This window comes from Caloenas nicobarica, chromosome 12 (assembly GCF_036013445.1).
Source record: "Caloenas nicobarica isolate bCalNic1 chromosome 12, bCalNic1.hap1, whole genome shotgun sequence".
NCBI lineage: Eukaryota > Metazoa > Chordata > Aves > Columbiformes > Columbidae > Caloenas > Caloenas nicobarica.
Genome location: NC_088256.1, coordinates 20598856 through 20620785, shown reverse-complemented (window position 1 = coordinate 20620785; position 21930 = coordinate 20598856). Strand labels below are relative to the sequence as shown.

At 44.5% G+C, this 21930-nt stretch overlaps 1 protein-coding gene across 2 annotated transcripts in view; it reads left to right on the top strand.

Annotated features, from left to right (window-relative positions):
* The window catches only part of DCX (doublecortin), an 81065-nt gene extending 66569 nt beyond the window's left edge, over positions 1-14496 (top strand). For both annotated transcript variants that reach the window (XM_065643194.1, XM_065643193.1), the window contains exons 6-7: positions 336-430; positions 3030-14496. In XM_065643194.1, coding sequence (XP_065499266.1) covers positions 336-430; positions 3030-3086 — 152 coding nt within the window. In that variant the 3' untranslated portion in view covers positions 3087-14496. The remainder of the gene's footprint in view (positions 1-335; positions 431-3029) is intronic.
* Positions 14497-21930: the final 7434 nt, after the last annotated feature.

The window sequence follows — 21930 nt, the reverse complement described above, 5'->3', positions numbered from 1 at the left end:
AACTGTTTGAGAACACAGAAATGAACACAGAAATGGCCTTTTTGTTTTTCTGGTGATGTATATCTTGGATCAATTTGGTGAATATTTGTAGTGTTAAAATATTGCTCCTTCAATATATTTTGTATTTCATTTATTTTACAGTCTATTATCCTGAACAGCTGAAAGCCTTAAGTTGGGTGAACAGCCATGCTGTTTGCTCATTTTTTATCTCCTGCCTAACGTGAATAAAATATAGTGGTTTTGTGTTAAATGTTTGGATACCTTCCATCTCCCTGATGGAGAAAGATCTTCCTTTCGCTTGTCTGATCACCAGCTTCTGTCTTGTTTTCTGACAGCAAATGGGACCTCAAGCAGTCAGCTGTCGACACCCAAATCAAAGCAGTCCCCGATCTCCACACCCACCAGCCCAGGGAGCCTCCGTAAGCACAAGGTATTACGTTTCTTATACCTTACCACATCTCTTTCTTCAGTCTACTCAGATGCGTACATCATTTAAGTCATGGCATTCTTCTCTGGAAGCAAAACTCCTTATGTTGAAACAGTGGAGAATTTGGCCCATTACTTCAAAGGGTTGGGCTCTAGTGATGGTGAACAACGAATCATTGGCCTGTTCCTTCCTCTGGAGTTATTAACGTATGCTGGGGATCATACATATGGATCAGAAGAGATAACTTAACCCTGAGCTTTCATCACTGTTTGAAAAAGTTCACAAGTTACTAATGGGTGTGATCTTCATATAAATCCTCCTTTCTTGAAAAGCCTTAAATGTGGTTACATCTGGTCCATTAAACAGCAGGAGATACGGAAATGTTACCGAAGCTGTAACACATCACTTAATGATGCTTCTCAAGGATTTTTAAATTAATATTATTTAAGACCATGCACTGTTTTACAGGAAATAAGTGATTTTTTTATGCTAGTATAGTAATCGTGTTCTGGCACAGTAGGCATTTTTCCTGGTAACAAACAGGGTGTCTAACAGGTAGCACAGCATCCTAGTAGAGATCAGTGAACCTGTGCTGGATCGTAGAAAATTCATGTATTGATTTATTTAAAAGATATAACAGCAGTCACAGCTTTCTTATGTTCCTGTTATTCAGTATCATTCTGAGGCCAGACTGTCACTTCCATGGGCTTTCTCATTTCTGGAATAGCTACAGTGTTGCTTCCAACAGTCTTTACTTGATAGAGAAATTGGAATTTGGACATAAATGTAAGTGCGAGAGGAGGTCAGTGGGATTTCTCTTTAGTAATCAGAATGTACCTCTTGGCCCAAGTTGCATTGACTTTAAATTCTGGAAGAGTAATTAAGAAACTCTGATAGGGGTGAGGTTTTTGCAGTCAGCCAGCCACACATAATCCACTGAGGTCTAGATTGCATGGGTTGAACTCATTTTGTTTGAGGATTATGTTTTTTCTCAAAGCAAGGAGCAGCAGCTGGACTACAGTTGTTATGATGGTGGAGCAAAGCACAGAGAATTCAATGGGAAGAATCCCCAAAATTCCAATGGGCTTTGGATTACACCTCTGACATGTAAGATTTTGGATCGCAGACCTTTGGACACGGGGCTGAATGGTACTGGGGGAGCCTGCGGTGGACTTTTGCCTTCTCAAAAATCAGATCTTTAAAATTTTCCCAACATATGGAGAGGTTGCATTTACTCAGCTTTATTTGACTTCCTTTAGCAAAGCCATAGCTGAATCCAAATAAAATCTCTGTTTTCCTTAGGACTTCACTCTGATCTCAGCTGCTCAGTCTAAGCCTGAGGAAATGCACCAATTTTAACACAATGGGACCAGATTTATTATTACTTTAAAACTGAGATCAGGATCTGGCCCATAGTCTGAATTCAACAATTGCTTGTGTGTATTTCAGCAAAAGTAATGCTGTAATCTGCATCCTTTGCTTCAGCCATCAAGGACATAAAGTACTTTCCAAACACCATCTCATGTGGGACTCTGGAGAGGAGTGTTTGCTTCCTGGTAAAGACAAGTAAAACTCACCTTCTTCCATGTTTTATGTGCGTTTTCAGCTGGCTGATTCATGACCTTTCCAGCGAAGCCCCTAGAACATTTGTAAGAGATGGTGACTGCTGAGGGCAAAGCCAATCCATCTATGAGCCTCTCCACTAATTTAAGCCAATCAGCAAACACAAATGTAACATTTTGGGTCACCAGAATATTCATGCATCATTGTCTTCCTCCCAGAAGCAATTTCCTGCTTATGATGAGGTCGCTTTTCTTTTTTTCCCCTAAAACTCAAATGATAAATGCTTAGGTTGAGTTCACCACAAAGTTGTATTTTACCGCTTCTTATATCAGGATTGTTGCAAATTTCTTTTCTGTGTATGTGGGCTTTTCTTCATTTTGCTTACAGTTATTATTGGTGTGTGGGTCTGAGTTCAAAAAGGTCCAAGGAGAGCTTTAGCCCTTGAGCAGGTTTGTGTTCCTAGTTGCATGCAGAACTTTAAGGAAGTGGAATAAGATGATTACCCCAAAAGAGACCCTAGAAAAGCTTTACATCTAGCATTTGATCCAAATAATAAACTTGGGATTATTTTCCTAACACTTCTAATCAATCAGAAATGACTCAAAATCAAGAATAAATCATGGAACATGTGATTTTGCTAGAGATTTGTCCTAAGGGCGACTGTCAAATCAAGGTAGGACTCGTTACTGTGGACTCAGGTTCCGAGAGACCCGTTTAAGGAAAGGTCCTGCTCTTTCATACATGTGCTATAATGGATACATTGATCCAGAGGCGATTGAAAAGTTCTTCTCAAACCTATCACTGAACAGTCATCTTTCTTTTGGGACCAAGATACACGTGCTGCACTGTGCGAGTAACCTGCCTTGATTTTAGCTTAAATTACTTGGACAGCTGGCCAGCCTGTCCAGTAACTGGTGTCCAAGTCTTCCAGCCTCTCCCTACAAACTGCACAGAACGGGACCGTTCGACTCCTTCCTTAGTCAGGACCAAAGGTGGAAACTGACCGTATGAGTTAACATTTTCTTCTTTCTTCCTACAGGACTTGTATCTGCCTCTGTCTTTGGATGACTCTGATTCCCTTGGAGATTCCATGTAAAGCCACATGAAGCTAAATGTCCATATTGCAAGCTATGTTTAAGATACAGTAGAGTACTTCTGCCAAAATAAGCAGATAGGTGACTGGTGCTTTTAAATCAGACGAAGGACACACAGTTATTATGTCATTTTTTTTCTGTGATTTATCCTCTGTGCCACAAATCAACACCTGCCAGTCTATAGAGATAGAGGGATACCACTCTTCTAAGTTATAGGGATTCAAAATGGATGTTGTGAGCAATTTGGGGCCAATATACCAATGATCCTGTGCATTTCCCATGTTCTTCTATTATTTCTTCTGCTGCTGCAACTATGTAATTTTCCTAGTGATAGTAAAGTAGCTCGCTCTGGAAGTGTGCAAATGGATCTCTTGCTGAACAATTTGCAGGCTTGAGCAGAACAAATGATGTTCTCTACCTGTCCAAACTGCCAAGGTTTGCCAGCTCACCTGTTCCTCATTTGCAGCCCTGATTTTAGCACCTGCATACTAACTAGTATTGGTTTTATTGTTGGAGGGCAGGAAGAGAAATGACTTACTAGTTTGATGTTTAACATGCCAGCAGAAGCTTGGATGAAATTAGGAATTATTGCATAAGATGCTGAGTAAGGTTAGTACAATAGTGATTCAAATATTGGGATTTTTTTTTTTTTGTAATGATTAAGTAAAAAAATCTAAGTCAGCCGAGTTATCTGGAGTGGAACATCTTTCACATATCCAAAGATACTGCTAGCTGGGAACAAACTTTTATACCTACCCTATGGTATCTCTCTATCTCTGTTTGTAACAGTAATGCCTTGTGAACAGCCAACACTGAAAACACTGTGAAAATCTGTTTTCAGGTTTGACACCCTATAGATCACTTTTTATAGCAAAAAATCAATACACTTTTTATAAAGGAAAACGTTGTATCTGTGTTTTGGGAGTAAGGATTCCAGATCCTTCTTTTTTATAACAGCTGGTAATTTTCTTTTGTTTAAAAAACACATTCAGAAAAATGTACAAAAAAAACCAACCCACAATTGCGGAACAGTAATAACAATAGCTCAGTTTAGAAATCTTGTTATCACTGCCAAAACAGATGCATGTAGGGGGAAAAAAGGTCAATTCAAAATATTGAATGTTTTGATAGCTTTTGTAACGTTTAAGACTACATATTTGGTTTTTTACGCTTCAGTATTCCTAACTATGGCCAGATTCTCTACTTAGATAACAAATGGAATTTTGTGGTGTTCAAAAACCCGTGTTTTAAGAAACTCTTCTTTCTGACAAAAACAAACTTACTGTATTTAGAAAAACCTTTTGCTTTTGTTAATCAGTAATGACTCCTACAGAATGCAGAGTTCATCCATTCACGCAGGGCTGGTGGTTTTTACTGCGCTGAAGCTTTGTCACAGGCCAGCTGGCATTGCCTCCCTTTCTCATGGAATAAGCTTGCGATGAAACAGATGACTATGGAACTTTACCTAAACGAAATCTGTGCAATCAAATCTTTCCTTGTTGCTCTATTCGCCTTTGTTTCAACATGCACACCTATTCCCTATCGCCTTGCAACCCCTTGTGATTGGAATGAATTAGAACGTTATGATGTTTGATGCTACGTGAATGCTGGGTTGTTCCCAAAGCCACTCCACGTTTTGTTTGCTTGGAATGCTGGTATGAAACAATCTGTGCAGGCTGTGTCTTTAGAGGTTCACGTGACAATATAATGCAACTTAAAAAAAGAGATGTATCTGAGAGAGAGGCCAGGATTGGAAATTAGGAAGGGGTCAGAGTTATCAGGCACCAAATTTGCACCCAGTAGTCTTAGTGCATGATCATTAACACCCACAGTTTTGCACAAGAAATCATTTGTTCCCACAAAAAACTTCATTTAATTGAATAACACTCTGACTACGCAACTGTTAAATGATAGTTTCACCTGTTGTATATAGAATCCTGGGTTTAGTTCAAAGGCTAAGGGCTCGTGTTGAAGGGTTTGGGGGAAAGGATGGCAGTGTGGGCAAAGCACAAGTGCAGCAGTCAGGGCACCTTCATTCAGCCCTCGGTATTTCTAAATTTAGTGTCTCAACAGGAGCAGGTCTCTTAGTAACCCTGTGCCTCAATCTGTCTGTCTGTCCCTACAGGGACAATACTGTTCTACCTCACTAGGGTTTGTGAGGCCAAATGTTGGTTAACATTCGTAAAGTGCTTTCAGATCCTCTAACAGAAGGTGCTGAAGTATTCTGGGTGCAGATTTGGTTATGGGTGCTAATTTTTGGCTGTTTAATCCTGCAGGTACTACTGTAGACACTGGTCATGAAAAAATGACTTTTTAAGCATATAAGGATGTCAAAGGCCATGGTTATGCTAACAATATTATTCATCAGAGCTTTTGTCTTAGTAAAAGCTTTAGTGGGACGGATAACTTGACATGCTTTTACCTGCTCATCTGTTCTGTTGGTGTAAATCTCAGAGTCCCTCCCCAAGTCTCTGCCTTTCCAGGGACCCTGACTAGTAGTCATGACCCTGCCTGTTGGAGATGATGGACTTGGACTCCAGTCAAAGATGGTGTCACTCCAGTGACACAGGCTATTCCTGTCACAGCATGTCCTGCCACCTTTCCTCTGAGTCTCTGCTAAACCAAGAGACCGGCCATGAAATCACACCTAGGTTCTCTCGCAATTCAGTACGGGACACTCACCACAGATCCACCAGGAAAACCTACATCTTTGATATCCGTAAGCAGACCGAACTGCTAGAGCTGGGGGCCGCAAGAAATGAGTCTGAGATGCGTTTTCATCCAGGATCCGTGAGTTCAGTTTGTATAAGATAAAGCAGGATCCCAAGGGCTGAATGCACCTTTGGATGGATAGTTGTTGAGGCAGCTGTTGAGAAGTGGTTCCTTTCCTTCCTGCCACAAGTAGCGTTTGGTTATTTGAAGATGCTCTTCCTGGTGGAGCGTGCTAAGGAATCAGCGAGGCCGCCTTCCTGAGCTGCACCTAGTGACACAGCCTAAACCCGATCCTGCAAATGCTCCCTTGGGAGTGGACTTTAGTTTCCATGAGGATCATCCCAGGCTGGAGCTGAGCCCGACGATTCCCTCAGGGAATTAGGGGGACCTTGAAAAGGCCTACAAGAAGAAACAAAGCAAATGTTCAGTGGGAAAAATAGCCATTCAAACCAGCAGAAGCCACAAAGAAAACAGGGTATGAGATCAAACGCCCAAGTTTTAAAAAGCAATTTTCTAGGTAGAAATGCCTGGGCAGTAGGAGAAGTCAGTGAATATTTCAGCTGTAACTTATAGTTAAGTCGGTATTAATGCCAATGTTGCATGAGTTCTTGTACAGAAATGCATGTGGAATGTTACCTACATTCCAAACTAGTTATCTTTGGCTTTGTAGGATCCCTAACATAGATTTGAATACAAAGAGAAACAATTCACAGGCATTGTACCTTAGTCATTTAAATATAAGGACAGCCTTGATTCAGGAAATAATTTAAAGACATGCTTAAATTTTAGCACATACTTTATTCCTGTTTATTTTTCACTAGATATAAGCTTGGGTTTGGTCAGAAAGCTTTCCTGAACTGCAATGAATTAGTAATTACTTTCAATATAATATAGTAATTCCAGACCCTATAAGACCCTGGAGCAGATGATAGTAATTCCACTATATACTCCAGAGTTTATCTTTTTTTTTTTTTTCCTACCTTTACAAGCACATAAAACTCCACAGGATATGAGGATTTGCCATATTAATTCTGCTATAGAAACCCTGTCTAATTTCCCTCTTGAGGCTGCCTTTAGTGTTTTCAGACACTAATTGAATCACGAAGACTATTGTTTTAAAACAATACAGTATTAAAAAAAATCGAGAGTCTTAAAGTAGTAGGGCTTTGTTTCTTTGAAATCTGCCTCTATTCAGTATCCAGTATGTTTTAGCAAATTGCTTATACAGTAAAAATACCTGTTTCAGACACAATCATTAGGAAGGAATTAAAGCAATCCTCCAAGCATAGACTGATCTATGTAGGATTCTTGAATTCCAGTGATTGTCTTGACTTTAGAAGATCAGGGCAATGCAGCAATATCTTCAGCCTTAGGATTTTTTTCACTTGTAAAGCATTTATATCCTGAAGTTTCTGGGTTAAAGCCTTGTCTGTTATAAGACTTGGAGCTAGTTCAGTCCCACCAGCTACACAGCCAACCAAGACTCTGCACCTTGAAGGAGTTTGGTAATGGGATTTTTACCTTGGTCCATTCTGCAGTGGGAGATGGAAATAGCTTTTGCATACCGTTGTCTGTGCTTCCTAAATCTGCACCATTACTTACAATCTTTTCAGGAGCTAGAAACGCTAAGTATGTTATTTTCACCGACAACAGAAAAATAACTATGCTTAGAAAACAACTTGCAGGGCAGGGCGTGGAATGTGTCAGGCTGGATGCCCGCGGCCTCCGCAGGGGCTCGGCGGGGACTCCACGGGCTGGGGCCTCATTGCAGTGAGAGCACAGGACGGTGTTTTGTCACTGACTTCAGTGGTACCCCACATCCATTCGAGGCAATTGCAGAGTTGTCTTGTGCGATAGTAGAGACAGAATCCTTTTTAGAGAAAGGAAGAAAAAATAGCCAAGTGAAGTGGGTATAAAATTAGTCCAGAAAGTGTCTCTTCAAGCTAAGACAATCCACAAGCAGAAAAAAGCTACACAGAGGTGCGTTTACCACACACAAGGTGCTGGTCGTGACCAAGACAGAACAAAACAGCTTCTTTTTCTAGCGGTAAGTTATTTTTCTGGTAGCTGACGGAAGCAGACTGGAACAGCATTTGGGACTGGTGAGGTTCAGTGTAGGAGCAAATGGATGGCACGAGATGGAGATCCTTTTCTGTCTATCTAGAGAAAGAGTGAGGTCAGTCCATGCAACAGGATTAATGCTTCGCACAAGATACATAGAAGAGATCCAGCCGAAACACCATCTTAGTGTAATGAGACCAAGAAGGTTAAGACTTTAAGTGCCTTCCAGAATGCTTTGGGCTCCAGAAGCAGGACTATACAAGTGCCCAACAATGCCTAGGTAAAAACAGCCTCGAAAAAAGGGGACGGGACAGACTTTGATTCTTGAGATGTTTAGCCCGTTTGCATTTATTCAACCAGCTCTTGCAAATTACTGTCTCCAGAGTCACAGATTTCTTCTGGCTGAGGCCTCTGTCCCATCTCTATGAATCTGAGCAGGCCTCTCCGTGGTATCTCAGGAAATGTTAAAGCTGAGTCTTGTGTCTCACAGTGTAGCTGCTCCTCACCGATGGTAGAGGGAACTGGGCTGGGTTCTGCTGCATTGGTTATCGATTCTGTCACTCAGATATTCTTCACCTTTCTTCTTGGTGCCTGGCTTGAGATCTGGTGTCTCATTCTGGGTGCCTCCAGGTGAAAGGCTGAGGCCAGCAATGTGTATAGGCCCCTCATTTTGTTTTGTGTTCTCTGGAACAGATCTACTCATTTGATGTTTGTCTGAAGGTCTGGAGCCAAGCTGACAAAACCTGATGTTTTAATAGGGAGAGGGGAGACGCTCAGAGATTTTAAGTGCTGGACAGAAAGGCTTTTTTTCTTTTTTTCAGCAATGCCGTTGCATAGCTGCTCTGACAGAATCCCAGTTGCAGGGCATGAGTTCTGCTTCTGCAGGTGAAGATGCGGAGCTTGGTGGTCACAGACCACTATCCATCCCTCAGGACACTCTGTTTAGAGAAGGCTAAAAACAGCGACACACGTTTTCAGTCAATAGATGAGCTTCTGAGCAAATGAGAATCAAACCTGGTGGATTCAGCAGTGGGATTTCAGAGCTATTAGGATTTCAGAGCTACTGGTCTTTGGCGTAAATGTGGATAGAGCAGTTGTCCTAGTGCCATGTGGTCACAATACTCACCTCCATCTGTAAGGTGCTTTGAGATGAGCTGATACAGAGAGCTACGGGAGAGCTTGCTCTTAAGATTTATTCATTACTTAGCAAAGTCTGAAGACCTTATAGAAGCAAACCGGTCCATTGTCTTTACAAGTCTTTTCAGGAACTCTGGCTCTCTCAAAATAATGCTGTAAAAATGCTTCATTGTTTTACTAATGGTGAAAGACAGAGGCATCATTTTTAGTTATCCCCAAATCTGTGGAGAAGCCAGCAACACCCCTGAGAGCAGGGCCACGTCCTCATCCGGCAACCCAGCTCTCTCATCTGGAGTTTCCACCTCTGGCCTGAATACAGTCCCCTGCTGCCCCTCTTTTTGTCACATGTACGTGTACATATTGGGGGCAATTCGTGTTACCATCCAAAATGTGGGCCCCGTATTTGTAAATGATAAATAAGTGGCGATTTCAGTGGCCTTCTACCAAGAAAACAGTAGGCCTGTTGTTGAAAGCTTTCTTGTTTAGAAAGTGTTCGTGGCCAGATGGCTTCATGGGAAAGAGTTGCCTTTCAGTTTCATTGCTTAATGCACATTGTTGAATTAACCTATTTTGGCTCTTGCTCTATCTCTCAATGAACTGTGACTCAGGACTCTCGAGGCAGTTTAGAGTTTCCCTAAGTCTGACAGTTTATCACTCAAACAACTGCAGAAGGAGGATGCCCAAAGGGAATTAACAAATGTTTGCAGTAATTAGAGTCTCTCGGCTAAAAAATAGAAAGCTGGCATCATTAGAGAAAGATGCCATGATGGCCAGTGTCACGGGAAACAAAGGAAAAAGACTTGTTTCTAAGAGGAATGGTAGGGGGCATTTATTAGGAGTTATTTACTGAGTGATGAAATGAGCCTGAACTTCACAGAAAATCAAATGGAAGGGAGAGCATGGGGCAGAGCACTGGAAATGCCCGTGCCATTGTGTGGGACTAATCAAAGACAAAAGCCAAGAAATTCTAGAGATAAACAAAAGGGGAGGCTGGGGCTGGCTGAGGAGCCACAGCTTGGTTCTGGACAGAAAAGCAGCCGGGGTTCCCGGCTGTGTGTTCAGAGAGTTCTTGCCCCTGCTGGTATCTAAGCAAGGATGCAGCCACAACAGTGTGTGTCCCACTCCCCATGGCAGAAATAAGGTCACACTTGGCCACAGGCAGGAGAGCTTAAGGCTTGAAGTTCCTCCCCTGCTCCTGTTTAATCTCCTGCCAGCACGTGCCATCCCTAAAAGGGGGAAGGGAAGCTCCAGCCCTTTGCTGAATGACAGCACCAACCTGGGGTTTGGGTTTATTTTTATTCCTCCCTATCAGATCAAAAGTAGCAATGAATCGGCATGCCCGGGGAGAAGGACGGGCAGGAGAATTCCCAGGGCGCCCAGCAAACCCTGGCAGAAGGAGCAACTCGGGGTGAGGAGCCAAGACGGCTCCTGGAGGAGCTTCCCCTGACCTGCTGTGCAGCCAGCGGGGCTGGGGATGATTTCTCCATGAAATGCCCAGCCGCGGATGTGAGAGCTGCTGCATTCAGTAAACGAATGGAAGTCCATGCTGAACAAGGGGATCTGTGTTCAACACCTGTTTTCTCATGAGATCTTTTTTCTAAATTCAGGAGAGTTACAGTGCTTGTGAATTCAATCCTAGAAGGCAAAACAGCTGACTTATTTGAACACGTTTTTTGCTATTTAGCCTCAGATTTTTTTTTTCATTAAGATTGTACCTCTTTGTTTCTGTAGATTCTCAGACACTCAATATAGCACTAGTGAAACCCAATACACCTAATTCTCTGCTGCTTTAAACAGGCAGAAGCTCCTCTGTAATTAAGGGAGCTGAATCCATTTGGTCCAAGGTCAGTCTCCTATTTCAAAGATTGATTACTGTCAATAATTCTTGTGTGATTGATTACTTAAGTGCAGATTCAGTTTTGCGGGTGACAGGTGCAGACTTTGCAGACAAAACCTCATTGACCCCAGCTATAAGGTAATCTCTTGTACGAACACTCCAATAGCAAGTTATGTAGAGGAGATATTTTGTATAGTTTTACTATAGTTAATGATAAAGCTGAAAGAGTTTTGTTTATTGAAATATCTTAAAACTTTTAGAACTGAAAATTAGAACCAGAAAATATAGAGGAGAGCCTGATTTGCAAAGGTTCCTTGTTTAAAGAGTTGGCTTTATCTCACTCTACTCTCCCTTCAGTTTACCAACAGACATGCTCGGAGCCCAGCAGGTTTACAGGCGTCGAAATAGCATTTCTGTTTCTAGTCCCAGCTAGTACCAAGCAGAATAGACATTTATGGTTGGCTTAGATTTTAGAGAAAAATATCACCAAATGTCTCTGAACATAAAAAGGAAGGTTCAGTTCATTTTAGATGACTCATCTAAACTCAAGGCTGGTTTTGGTTTTTATCCAGGCTGGTTCTTCCATCTCCTTTTGCAACAATTATATATAGGAAATCGAGATTAATTAGAGTCCCATTGGAGCAGTGGGGATGCAGAGCAAAGTGATTCACCTGGCATGTGCAGCCAGAATGGAACACGGTGGTGGGTGCTCGGGGTGACCTGAACCAAACCCTGGCCTGAACACCCGAGTTTCAGAGAAACCCACGTGCGGAGTCAAACTGAGGAAATGTCTGTAATGGACCAAATGGACCCTGAGCTGGGGCCCAGGCCCAGTTCTTGAACTGAAGAATTTTACTTCCAGAGGATCCCTGTGGAACATTGAGTGAGTTTTTTGGTGGTGTTGTTTGGGTTTAGTTTTTTTGTGGGTTTTGTTGTTGTCTGTTTGATTTTTTAATTCCAGCATGGCTGGTTTCGTCTATCTGCTTCCAACCATTGCACAGCAGATATGGATGGGTTTTTAACTCAATTCCCTTTGCAGGTGGCGGTTGCAATGTAGGGATATTCTGTCTCTGTCATGTTGACTACGCAGTCAGTGAGGGGTTGCAGAACACCACACATCTTTTATTCTTTTTCCCTCCCGCCCTCTTTACAACAAAAGAGCTTTTTCCAGATTTAGCGTGATGTCTGATGATGTGTCTCCTTAAAAAGAAGAATGTCTAGGGAATTAATTGCACTGTTAATTGGTGTTTATAGATAAGGTGAAGCAGAAGTATTGAATGTAAGAACAAGAAAGCCTGTGAGTTATAATTACATGCCAAATTCTGACATGTAAAATTGTTGTTAGTTTTCTTCTTGTTTAAATTATGCGTGATCCAAGCAGCTTTATCACTGTGGCAGTACTGGTACAGCGGCATTATCAATTTAGAAGACACCTAGGGTCTTTTAGAAAGGGAAATCCTGTCTAGGCAAATCTCCTGTTCTCCGAAATGACGACATGTTCCCCTCCATGATACTCTCTCTTTTATGACGCTGTCTAGTCCAGAAGCACAGGAAAGGGCTATCAGCTTGCTAACTTTGCTGTTGCCAGCCTTTGCCTATTTTCTGAATTACAAATATAATCACAAGCTGGGGTTAGCAGCTCTCATCGCATCCGCCCGAGTTCTTCACGCAGCTCTTCTCCGAAGAGCAGGACCTGCCTTGGCCGCTGGCCCCGCGGCTCTGCCCGGGCTGCGCGTGTGCCGAGGGACGGAGATCTGCGGCTCAACCGCACCCCGATCACGGGTTACTGTCTTAGGTCATGCATTGAGTTCGTATGATTTCATAGTTAATAACAAAGCTGCAATATAATATAACTGAGAGGCCACGATGTATTTTCTATTGTCATTCAGCAGGTGGGGGTTGGAGGGGCAGCCAGGTTTAAAGTTTAGCTGGTATACTTTAAACTCTGTGTACATAACCTTGGAGGACACATGGGTGGTAAGGGTTCGGTTGTTGTTTTGTTGGGATTGGTAAAATTCAGTTTGTTTAAATAATAAGGTATTTAATTGTACAAAAAGCTATTAATTTAAATGGTGCTTTTGTTCTAAAACAGATCTATCTGACCTTTCTTTTTGGCAAGCCTGCAGCAATCCTCATCACGTTGACTTTTGTACCTTGGGGGAATGCGTGGAAGGCGAGGGGAAATGCTTTTCTCTTCAGACAAATAATGTTGCCCGTAGTTAACTTTCTGCTTGGCCATATACCTTGAGTTCCCTTTACACTGAATTTTTATGTGAAGTTCTCTTAAAGGGACAGAACAAGCAGAGGTTATTCCAAAAGATCTCAACTGTATCATCTTGTAATATATTGCAGCTTTATGCCAATGATTCCTCGCTTACCTGTACACAGTCCATGCATGTTTTGAACTAATTTTGCATTCTCCATTTGTGGTGAGTTATTTAGCATTTTAACCACCTTTTGTGCCATTCAACTTGTACAGAACATTTTTATTGACGTTTAAAAGGGAGGGGGAAGAAAAGATTAAAAAAAACCCCTTCTGCTCCCTAGTTGTAGGTAGAACTCAGTTACTTAGCAAACAGATGTAGATGAGTGGTTGTAGTGTTAGAAATGTTAGCTTGCTCGTGAACAAGCTTTTGAGAGTAAATGCATGGTCCTGTACCTCTCTCTTCTTAATTAGCTCTTCCTTTCCCCCTGGAAAGATTCTCTCTCTCTCCCTCTCTCTTCTTCTGTCTTTGTCTCTCTCGTGGTTGTAAAGTACAGATTTGGGCATAAATAATATACAACAAGGTTTGAAAAGCAGTTCTCAACAGGTTCTCTCGGGGAACTTATTTCTCACAGCGCCTTGTCTTGGCACTTTGATTAGACTGTTAACTTCCAAGGTAAAACAGATGGAGATCAGTCACCTGTTGCCTCTGCTTGAACTGGGGAACACATTGAATCTTTGGAAGTTTGTGTCACTGGTACACGAGGAGATCTTGCTGATCCTTTGCAGCTGAGGCATGTGGCACATGGTGTATTGGCCGTGGCTTCCACACCTGGTGGTTGTTGTACACGGGACTGATCCCGCGGCCCCTGATTTGCGGAGTTTGCACACGCTTTTTGATTTCCCTGGATATACAGCAGAAGGGGGTGGGGATGGTGTATTGGAATTATGTTGTTAGGGGTTCTGTAGACAACTCCTTCTCCACACTCCCAAGCTCTGAGTCGAGTACGCAGGGCTTATTGTTTAATCGCTGTGGTTCTGTTGGCAATGGAGCACAGGAAACGGTCAAAGGGTTGGAAAAGAGGCGTCACTCACAAAGACAGATTTTGTAAGAAATGTATTTTAAAAAACCCCACAAAGCCCTGCCACAAAACCACAAAATGGACCTAGATCCACACATCTATCCCCCATGCCTCTTCTCCCTTAACAGAATTTCCTTTCGTTAGAAGATTTGACTTTCTAGAAAAAAATTCCTTTTTTGTGAGGTGTTGTGAACTGTTTTTACTACTTGTAATGACCATCCCAGGTCTGAGTATTCTTGTAATGCAATGCCATGCAGCAGAGAACCTGTCCACTTTATAGCTTTGCTCTCAATATTTGTTACTCATTGTTTTCTCATCTAAATGTACATTTGCAAGATGTGTGTAATGTCATTTTCAAAAAATAAAATTTGGGTTCAATATTTAGGCCGATAAAAACCTTTCCGATGCTTTTATTTGGCAAGTGCGTGTTGACTGTGACTTGTGAATTACAGCGGTACTTGTTCATTTTGATTCATCAACCTTCCCAAATCTGTCCTACTTGTACAAATGCAGAAAAAGACTGGGAAAGAAACATCTGCCTGATTGAAACAGCCCAACCTGTGTGAGGTCCGTCCCTTTGAGTGAAGGGATGAGCCTGGTGTGGGTCCCACTGCGAGAGAAATGGTGCAGGTAAGGGCAGCACTTCAGTCAAAACTCTGGATTCCAAATAGTAGGATCTGGCCCCCATCTGAACTTGGCCTTGGCATGAAGGGCCTGGGAAAGGCCTGTATGGTCTCACATTGGCTTTGGGAAGTTTGGTGAGATTTGAGAGAGAGACCGTGTTTGTCCTGTCTTCCCACACCGGCCTGAGAAAGGTCCAAGTTCTTTCACAGCCACCCTGTGAGAACCACAGTGAAGACAATAACATTCTTCCTTGTAAGCCCTGAAAAATGTTAATAAGGCTTAGACCTCATTTAATTATATAATACAAGGCACTTTGCTGTTCGTTTCTCCTTCACATCTGCAGAATTAAAAGTGAATGTGGTGAGTCAGCCCTGGCCATCCCTGCTGTACACCAGGCTGCCCTGAAAGAGCTCAGATTCTTCCCAATGTTTCATGCTCAGACGGAGCCCTTTATCCTTTTTTTCTCTTTTTTTTCCTATGGTCACCGCACGTCAGCCCAGAGAGGGCTGTGCTCTTTGCCCTCTAGATGCAGAGGAGATGCTTTGCCAACTGGCAAACAGCACTGGGGCTACCAACTCATCGCCCCAGCGGGTCCGTTACTGGCACCCCCGTGTGATGATCGTGCCATGCCTGGCCAGGCCAGAAGCAGCACATACACTACGGCTCTGTTTGCAGTGAAAGACTAGACTAAAAAAAAAAAAAATTGCAGTTCCCAGAATAAAACCTCTAGAAGAAAAACACCCTAAGAACAGCTTTTATCTGAATGTGCATGAACTGAAACTGAAGCAAATGTTATCAGAAAAGCAGAACAAGAACTTTAGAAAATGCTCTGCTGGTGTCTTTCTGCGCTTCGAGAGCAAACAAAGCACACTGGTGTCTTTTCTAGGGGCTACGTATTAGATGGGATCAACGGAAAAACAAAAAGCTAGTGCTCCTGCCTATGCAAAAATGTTCTGGAAACGGCAGATTTAAAACCCTCAGCATGCTGCGTGCATCCATCACAGCTATTCCAGGGACTCTAGAGAGCATTAAGAGGAAACCTGGATGGTGATAGTGTGGCACCAACAACCAGCACTGCAAACCAGTGGAAATGACACTGCTGTCTTAGTACGAATCCCACTGACATATATGAAATTACTGCAGATTTACAGACGTGTAAATTAGAGCAAAATTAAGTTTCCAAAGTCCAGCCTTCCTCCTACACCAGGCCAGATCTATACAGAAATGCACGTCAGGTATTCCTAAATATATTGGTTCATCAGAGCAGCAAACCAGGGTTTGTTTCCAAAAGGTCAAGGTTCAAGTGCATTAGCCCTGTGCAGTGTCAGTTGTTTGGACTGAAATAAATGTTTTGGCCTGGTTGGAAAACCTTTGGCTGGTCTCTTGACCTAATCGCCATTACCTGATGTTCAGCCATTGCTCACTGTACAATCTGGTTCCAATCAAAGAAAATGCATTTTTTTGCCTGTCAGGCTTGTCGGCTGCAAATAATCCAAGTTTTCTGTGGTTGCTGGTTTTGAATTGCAGCCCAAAATATGGCAGCCAGATCCACGTGTAATAGGACATTTACTTGGCTCTGTCAGCTTTGCTCTGTGAAATAGTGAACACAGTTGTAGCATCAGCTCTATGGCTCAGGGTTTATGTGGTGATGGTTAATATTTTCTGTAAACAAGACACCTTTAAAAGTTAACAAATCTAGATCATTTACATGGTTTCTCCTACAGTCTGAGCTCTGTCCCTTGTCCTCCACTGCAGCCATCTGCTCTCCCACCGCAGCCTTTCTCAAATACACCTAAACTTCAAAGGTACGGTTTTCCGTGCGAGCATCACCTTTACCATAGTGCAGGCCCTGCAAACAGATGTGACTGTCTAGACATCCACTGGAAAAAAAAGTCATAATACAGCTGTTTGTTTTTACAAAATAAAGCACCAAATCAAAAAGGTTTGATTTTACAGCCCCCAAAGTAAATGAGAACTCCAATTACTTGAAATTGTAGGCGCTCAGCCCTGTTAATATAAGTAATGCTCACCTGGGCTCTGCACGGTGCATCAAACAACTGGACTCCTTGTGTTCAATCTCTGTAAGATTATCAACTGTTTGTGTGCATGCAAGGCGGCAGGACTCATGGTTTATGGAGTGTGACTTCAATTAGCATATACGTACCTTTGCCACTGAAAATAACAATAATCATTCATTGTTCATGTGTATTTTTATTCACAAGTAGGTCTACTGAATTTAAAAATTCCCATCAATGTTTTACATAGATCTGTTTGCCCTGAGATCCCAGAACATTTCACTTCACAATGACTGTGACTCTGCTTCTCCCTAATCTGCATGTATTAAATGATGCAAACGTTTTGTTTCAGTTTATATTGCTTTTCTGGGGCTATACTGCAGGGTAGTAAGGCACTGAGTGTCCCAGACTCCACTGATATGTCTGGGGGTCAAAAGTAGGAAAGATCTTGCAAAATGTGTTTCTTTGGATGGTACAAGCAGTGATCAAGAACACAGTTACCGTGATGTGCTCAGAGCCTGAAACCAGCGGGATAATCAGACAATATATCAATCAGGGACACTCAGACACTGTGCTGGCCTAGCGGTGACATCCCCTCCCTGCTCCTGTCCAAACTCCAGCATCCAGGCCACCAGCTACAGCTGGGTTTTACTGCAGGCGTTTGTCTTTGTGAAGAAGCACCTTCTCCCAAGGATAGAGAAGCACCTTCTCTCTCCTGCTTTGCTCAGGGCAGAGCCCGCCAGCCAGGCCACCAGCGTGATGCAAGGTGGTGGTAAATGTGAGCACTAGTAAAGGATGCTAAATAAATAAAATCCGCTGCTTGCTTGTGCTGGAAACCCATTTATTTTAAACATAGGTCTCCCACAGTCAGTGTACCCAAATGAGTGCTGGCAGTCGAGCAGCTGCTTGGAAAAGATTTGAGTTGTTTCTTCTGACAACGGTGCTCCAGCCATGATGCGCGGCATCTTCTAATGTAAGCGTTCAGAGTGTGCTTTTAGCACCCACATACAGTCATGGGAAGTGCCATTCAGCTGGCTAAACCTCTGTTCTTTGAGTCGAGTGACAGCCAGGAAGGCAACCGGAGCTGAGGAGGAAAAGGTTGTTTCCAAAGGACCCTTCAGTGACGCAGGCTGCCACTCACGGCACGCAGGGTTCACAGCGGGTTCACTGCTTTTAATGGTACACGGAGACCGAGGAGGATTTTAGATCACTGGAAATGACGTTCAGCACCTGTCTTCAGATCTTGGTCTTCCGAAGCCCAGGGCAACAAATCATGAGTTCGATCGCTTTCTCAGGTGCAGCCTTCAACATACGTCATAAAATCCTGCAATCTAAGCAGCTTCTCTTACCGCAGGCTGGCTGCTTGCTGCTCTCTAGACAGCATGTCAGTGTTTGTTCACCTCCTAAAGCAGAGATGTCCAAATGGATACAAGTGTTCATGACCATGGGGAGATCCTCCAGAGAGCTGCAAAACCACTTTAACTATATCATTGCTTTATCAGTCCCATGAGGCTGACCTGCATCTTTAGCTGCCTTAAAAACTTATGAAAATCTGGAGCTGTGATTAAGAGCCTGCGTACATCATACAGTGGGACAGGGTACAGAGATCTGAGCATCGCAGCACAGGGTCCTGAAGGCATCACCGCGCTGATGTGGCCTCGGTGCCTCTGGGACATGGGGCAGTGTCACTATAAAACTGCCGAGGCTCCCGGCAGAGAGCACTAGAGCCCTCCTACACACGGTATGATCTCGCGTTTTCAATTGCTGGTGCAACAGAGGAACTCAATAGTTCTTTTTGGGGACAGGAGGGGGACAAACACACCACTCACGTATGCCCCAGCTTTGCTGAAAAATAGCAAAAAATAGTAAAGCCAATGTAAGCTTGTATTAGCACAGTACAGCAGCCTGACTGTAAGGACCAGAAAAATTCCCACTGAAGATACATACACAGCCAAATCTGTAATCAGCCTGTAAACGATGATTCTTGCTATATGCCTAGAAAGGTGACCAGCATCTACAGTAGGATGCAGCAATAAAACCTTGATTTTTATAGAAACAGATTGCCAGCCTGGCCTTTGAAGAACAATGCATTTGTGCACCCAGAAAAGATCTTTGGAAGATGCTGTTCTGTCACAAATTGTTCATGCTTTAATTAAGGAGTCCTCATCAGGGAAGAAGATAACTGTAAGATACGTGAGGGGAGGAACACACTTGATCTCTAATGAAATCAACTCTCAAATGAGGTTGCCCACCCATGTATTTCTGTGCACATGCAGCAGGACGATGAGCCAAATGCAGTTGAGGTGAGGCCAAGCTTTTGTAGCTCTGCAAATGAATAGTTTTGTCCTTTGGGTGAGGTGGTGCAGCTACATGCTGGAGAGCTTGAGAATACGGGCAAATGTGTCCTCTTCTGCCCTCCTCATAGCTCCTTTTAAAGGACAATTTCCTTTTGCTAGTGTCTCATGACAATGTACTGTGGGACAGGTTCCCAGGCACATGTGGACAAGTACAGCATCCCCCTCATGGCTTATTCCATTCAGGCAGAAACTAAAAAACACCTTTCTGTCCCCTTGGCACAGATTTAGATACAGAAAAACAAGCCTGCTCTTAATATCCTTGATCTTTAAATCTAAATGACTCAAGACAACTTTGCTGCTGGTCAGAAAAGTAGATCAGCTGTGACTTTTAAAAACATCAGGTAGTAGCACTAGGAAAAGAGTAATAGACCACTAGGCTACAACTCAGGAGAGCTGGTTTCAACTCCTGATGTGGCCACAGGTTTGTGTGTGACCTGGGGAGTCACAGCCAAAACATGGGGCAGATGCCCAAAGTGGGCTTAGAATTTCCTTGGGTTTCAGGTGCCAGTGGGAAGGATAATCAATATTCCAGACTCTGCGTAAACAGTTTCACATGTGAAACTAGAACAGCTGCTAAGAGTTACCAGCACCTGAAACCACCAGCACTAACAGTAACACAGCTGCGATCTGAAACTGCAAGTAGACAGGCCTTCATTAAATTAAAAAAAAAAAAAAAAGTCATTATGTGGCCAAGTGTTTAAGGTGAAACCTCACGGGCTCCTAAGCAGGTGTGAATTGCAGTGAGCACTGCTGGGGTGCACGTGGTACCCGGGAGAAGCGAAGTGAAGGAGCCCAGCGGGCTCGGGAAAGGCTCAGGCGACGTTCCTGCCGCAGCAGCATCCCGCAGACCGTGAGCGGCACCGCAAGCGTGGCCGAATCCAACTCCTCCGAACGTTAAACGAGGCTTTGATTTAAGCCTGTCTCAGAGGGACACCGCTCCTAGAGACCTTGGCTGCTCAGATGGAGAAAGGTAAAACAGTTCAGCCCGCGAGCTTTTCTCATGACCCTGAGACAGGAACGGCTTCATCCAAATCCCACCGAGAAACAAGAGTGCTACAGGCAATGCTTTAAATATTTCATGTTTACACAACACTCAGAATACAAATGGCAATTCAAAGAGAAGGAAACTCCTGTCTTCTGTAAGCTCCTGGGCGAGTTTTATCTTCATGTGTGTTTTTCAGCATGATTGACGTCTGCCTACACAAATGGTAAATGGCAGCACATCACGTTCCTCGTGTGCCTCTAGTAACATCTGTCTCAGGGCCTTTCTGCAGGACCCTTGCTGCCAGCGCCAGCCCCACAGAGAACATCTGCTTTGTGGGGAAAAAGCCGCCTCATCCACGGGACTACGAGATAGAAAAACATCGCCCAGCGCCATGGCCGGCTGTGGAAGAAGACCCGGCCTCTCCCTCCAGCCCCAGAGCTCCAGCCGCCTGACACAGAACGTGCCCATAGAACAGGCTGAGGTGAATTCAAGGGCTCTCCTGGCCCAGGTTGAGCTGAACCAGTTCACACCAGTTGTGTCCAGTTCTGGGCCCCTCAGCTCCAGCAGGACAGGGAACTGCTGGAGAGGGTCCAGCGCAGCCACGAAGATGCTGGAGGGAGTGGAGCATCTCCCGTGTGAGGAAAGGCTGAGGAGCTGGGGCTCTGGAGCTGGAGGAGACTGAGGGGTGACTCATTCATGGTGATCGATATGGAAAGGGGGAGTGTCAGGAGGATGGAGCCAGGCTCTTCTGGGTGACAACCAGTGATAGGACAAGGGGCAATGGGCTCAAACTGGAACACAGGAGGTTCCACTTAAATATGAGAAGAAACTTCTTCATGGTAAGGGTGCCAGAGCCTGGCCCAGGCTGCCCAGGGAGGTTGTGGAGTCTCCTTCTCTGCAGACATTCCAACCCGCCTGGACACCTTCTGTGTAACCTCATCTGGGTGTTCCTGCTCCGGTGGGGGGATTGGGCTGGATGAGCTTTGAGGTCCCTTCCAACCCCTGATTCTGTGAACGCCTTGAGCGCTCTCCTGGCCCTTCACAGGGCAGGTGACTGGACTGCCCGAGGGACCCCCACGCACAAGAGGCGAATCGCTGACCCTCGTTGCCAGCAGCCAGACCCCGCCAGGGCCCCGGCTCCAAGATGGCGGCGGGCGGGGAGCGGGGCGGGACGGGGCGGGGCCGCCTCGCGCGGCGCCAGCGGCGGCTCGCGCACCGTTGGGCGAGGCCGCCACCTGGCGGCGCGCGGCGGTGCCGCTCCGGGACCCGCTCCGGGACCCGCTCCGGGATCCGCTCCGGGATCCGCTCCGGGATCCGCTCCGGGACCCGCTCCGGGACCCCGCTCACCGCCGCGGGCTCCCGGTTCCAGCCCGCGCCATGTGCCCTCAGCCCCGCACAGGAGCCGGTTCCGCCGGGGCAGGGGGGATTTGTGTCCCCTCCGGGGGTCCCGGGCCGGTCCCCTCCGGCCGTGGCTGCTCCGGAGCCGCGTTCCTCTGCTCCTGATCCCCATGGCCAGCCCGCCTGAAAAATAACTCCAAACAACCCCTTCAAATCTTGCTTCTCCAGGTATCCTTATCCAGGTGTACCTTACCACTGCCAAAACTGCCTGAAATAGGTTGGAGTGTGGAGGGGGTTGGTCTCTTCTCCCAAGTAGCAAGTGATAGGACAAGAGGAAATGGCCTCAAGTTGTGCCAGGGGAGGTTCAGATTGGATATTGGGAAAACATTCTTCATGGAAAGGGCTGTCGGGCATTGGAACAGGCTGCCCAGGGTGGTGGTGCAGTCACCATCCCTGGAGGGGTTTAAAAGGCGTTTAGACGAGGTTCTTAGGGAC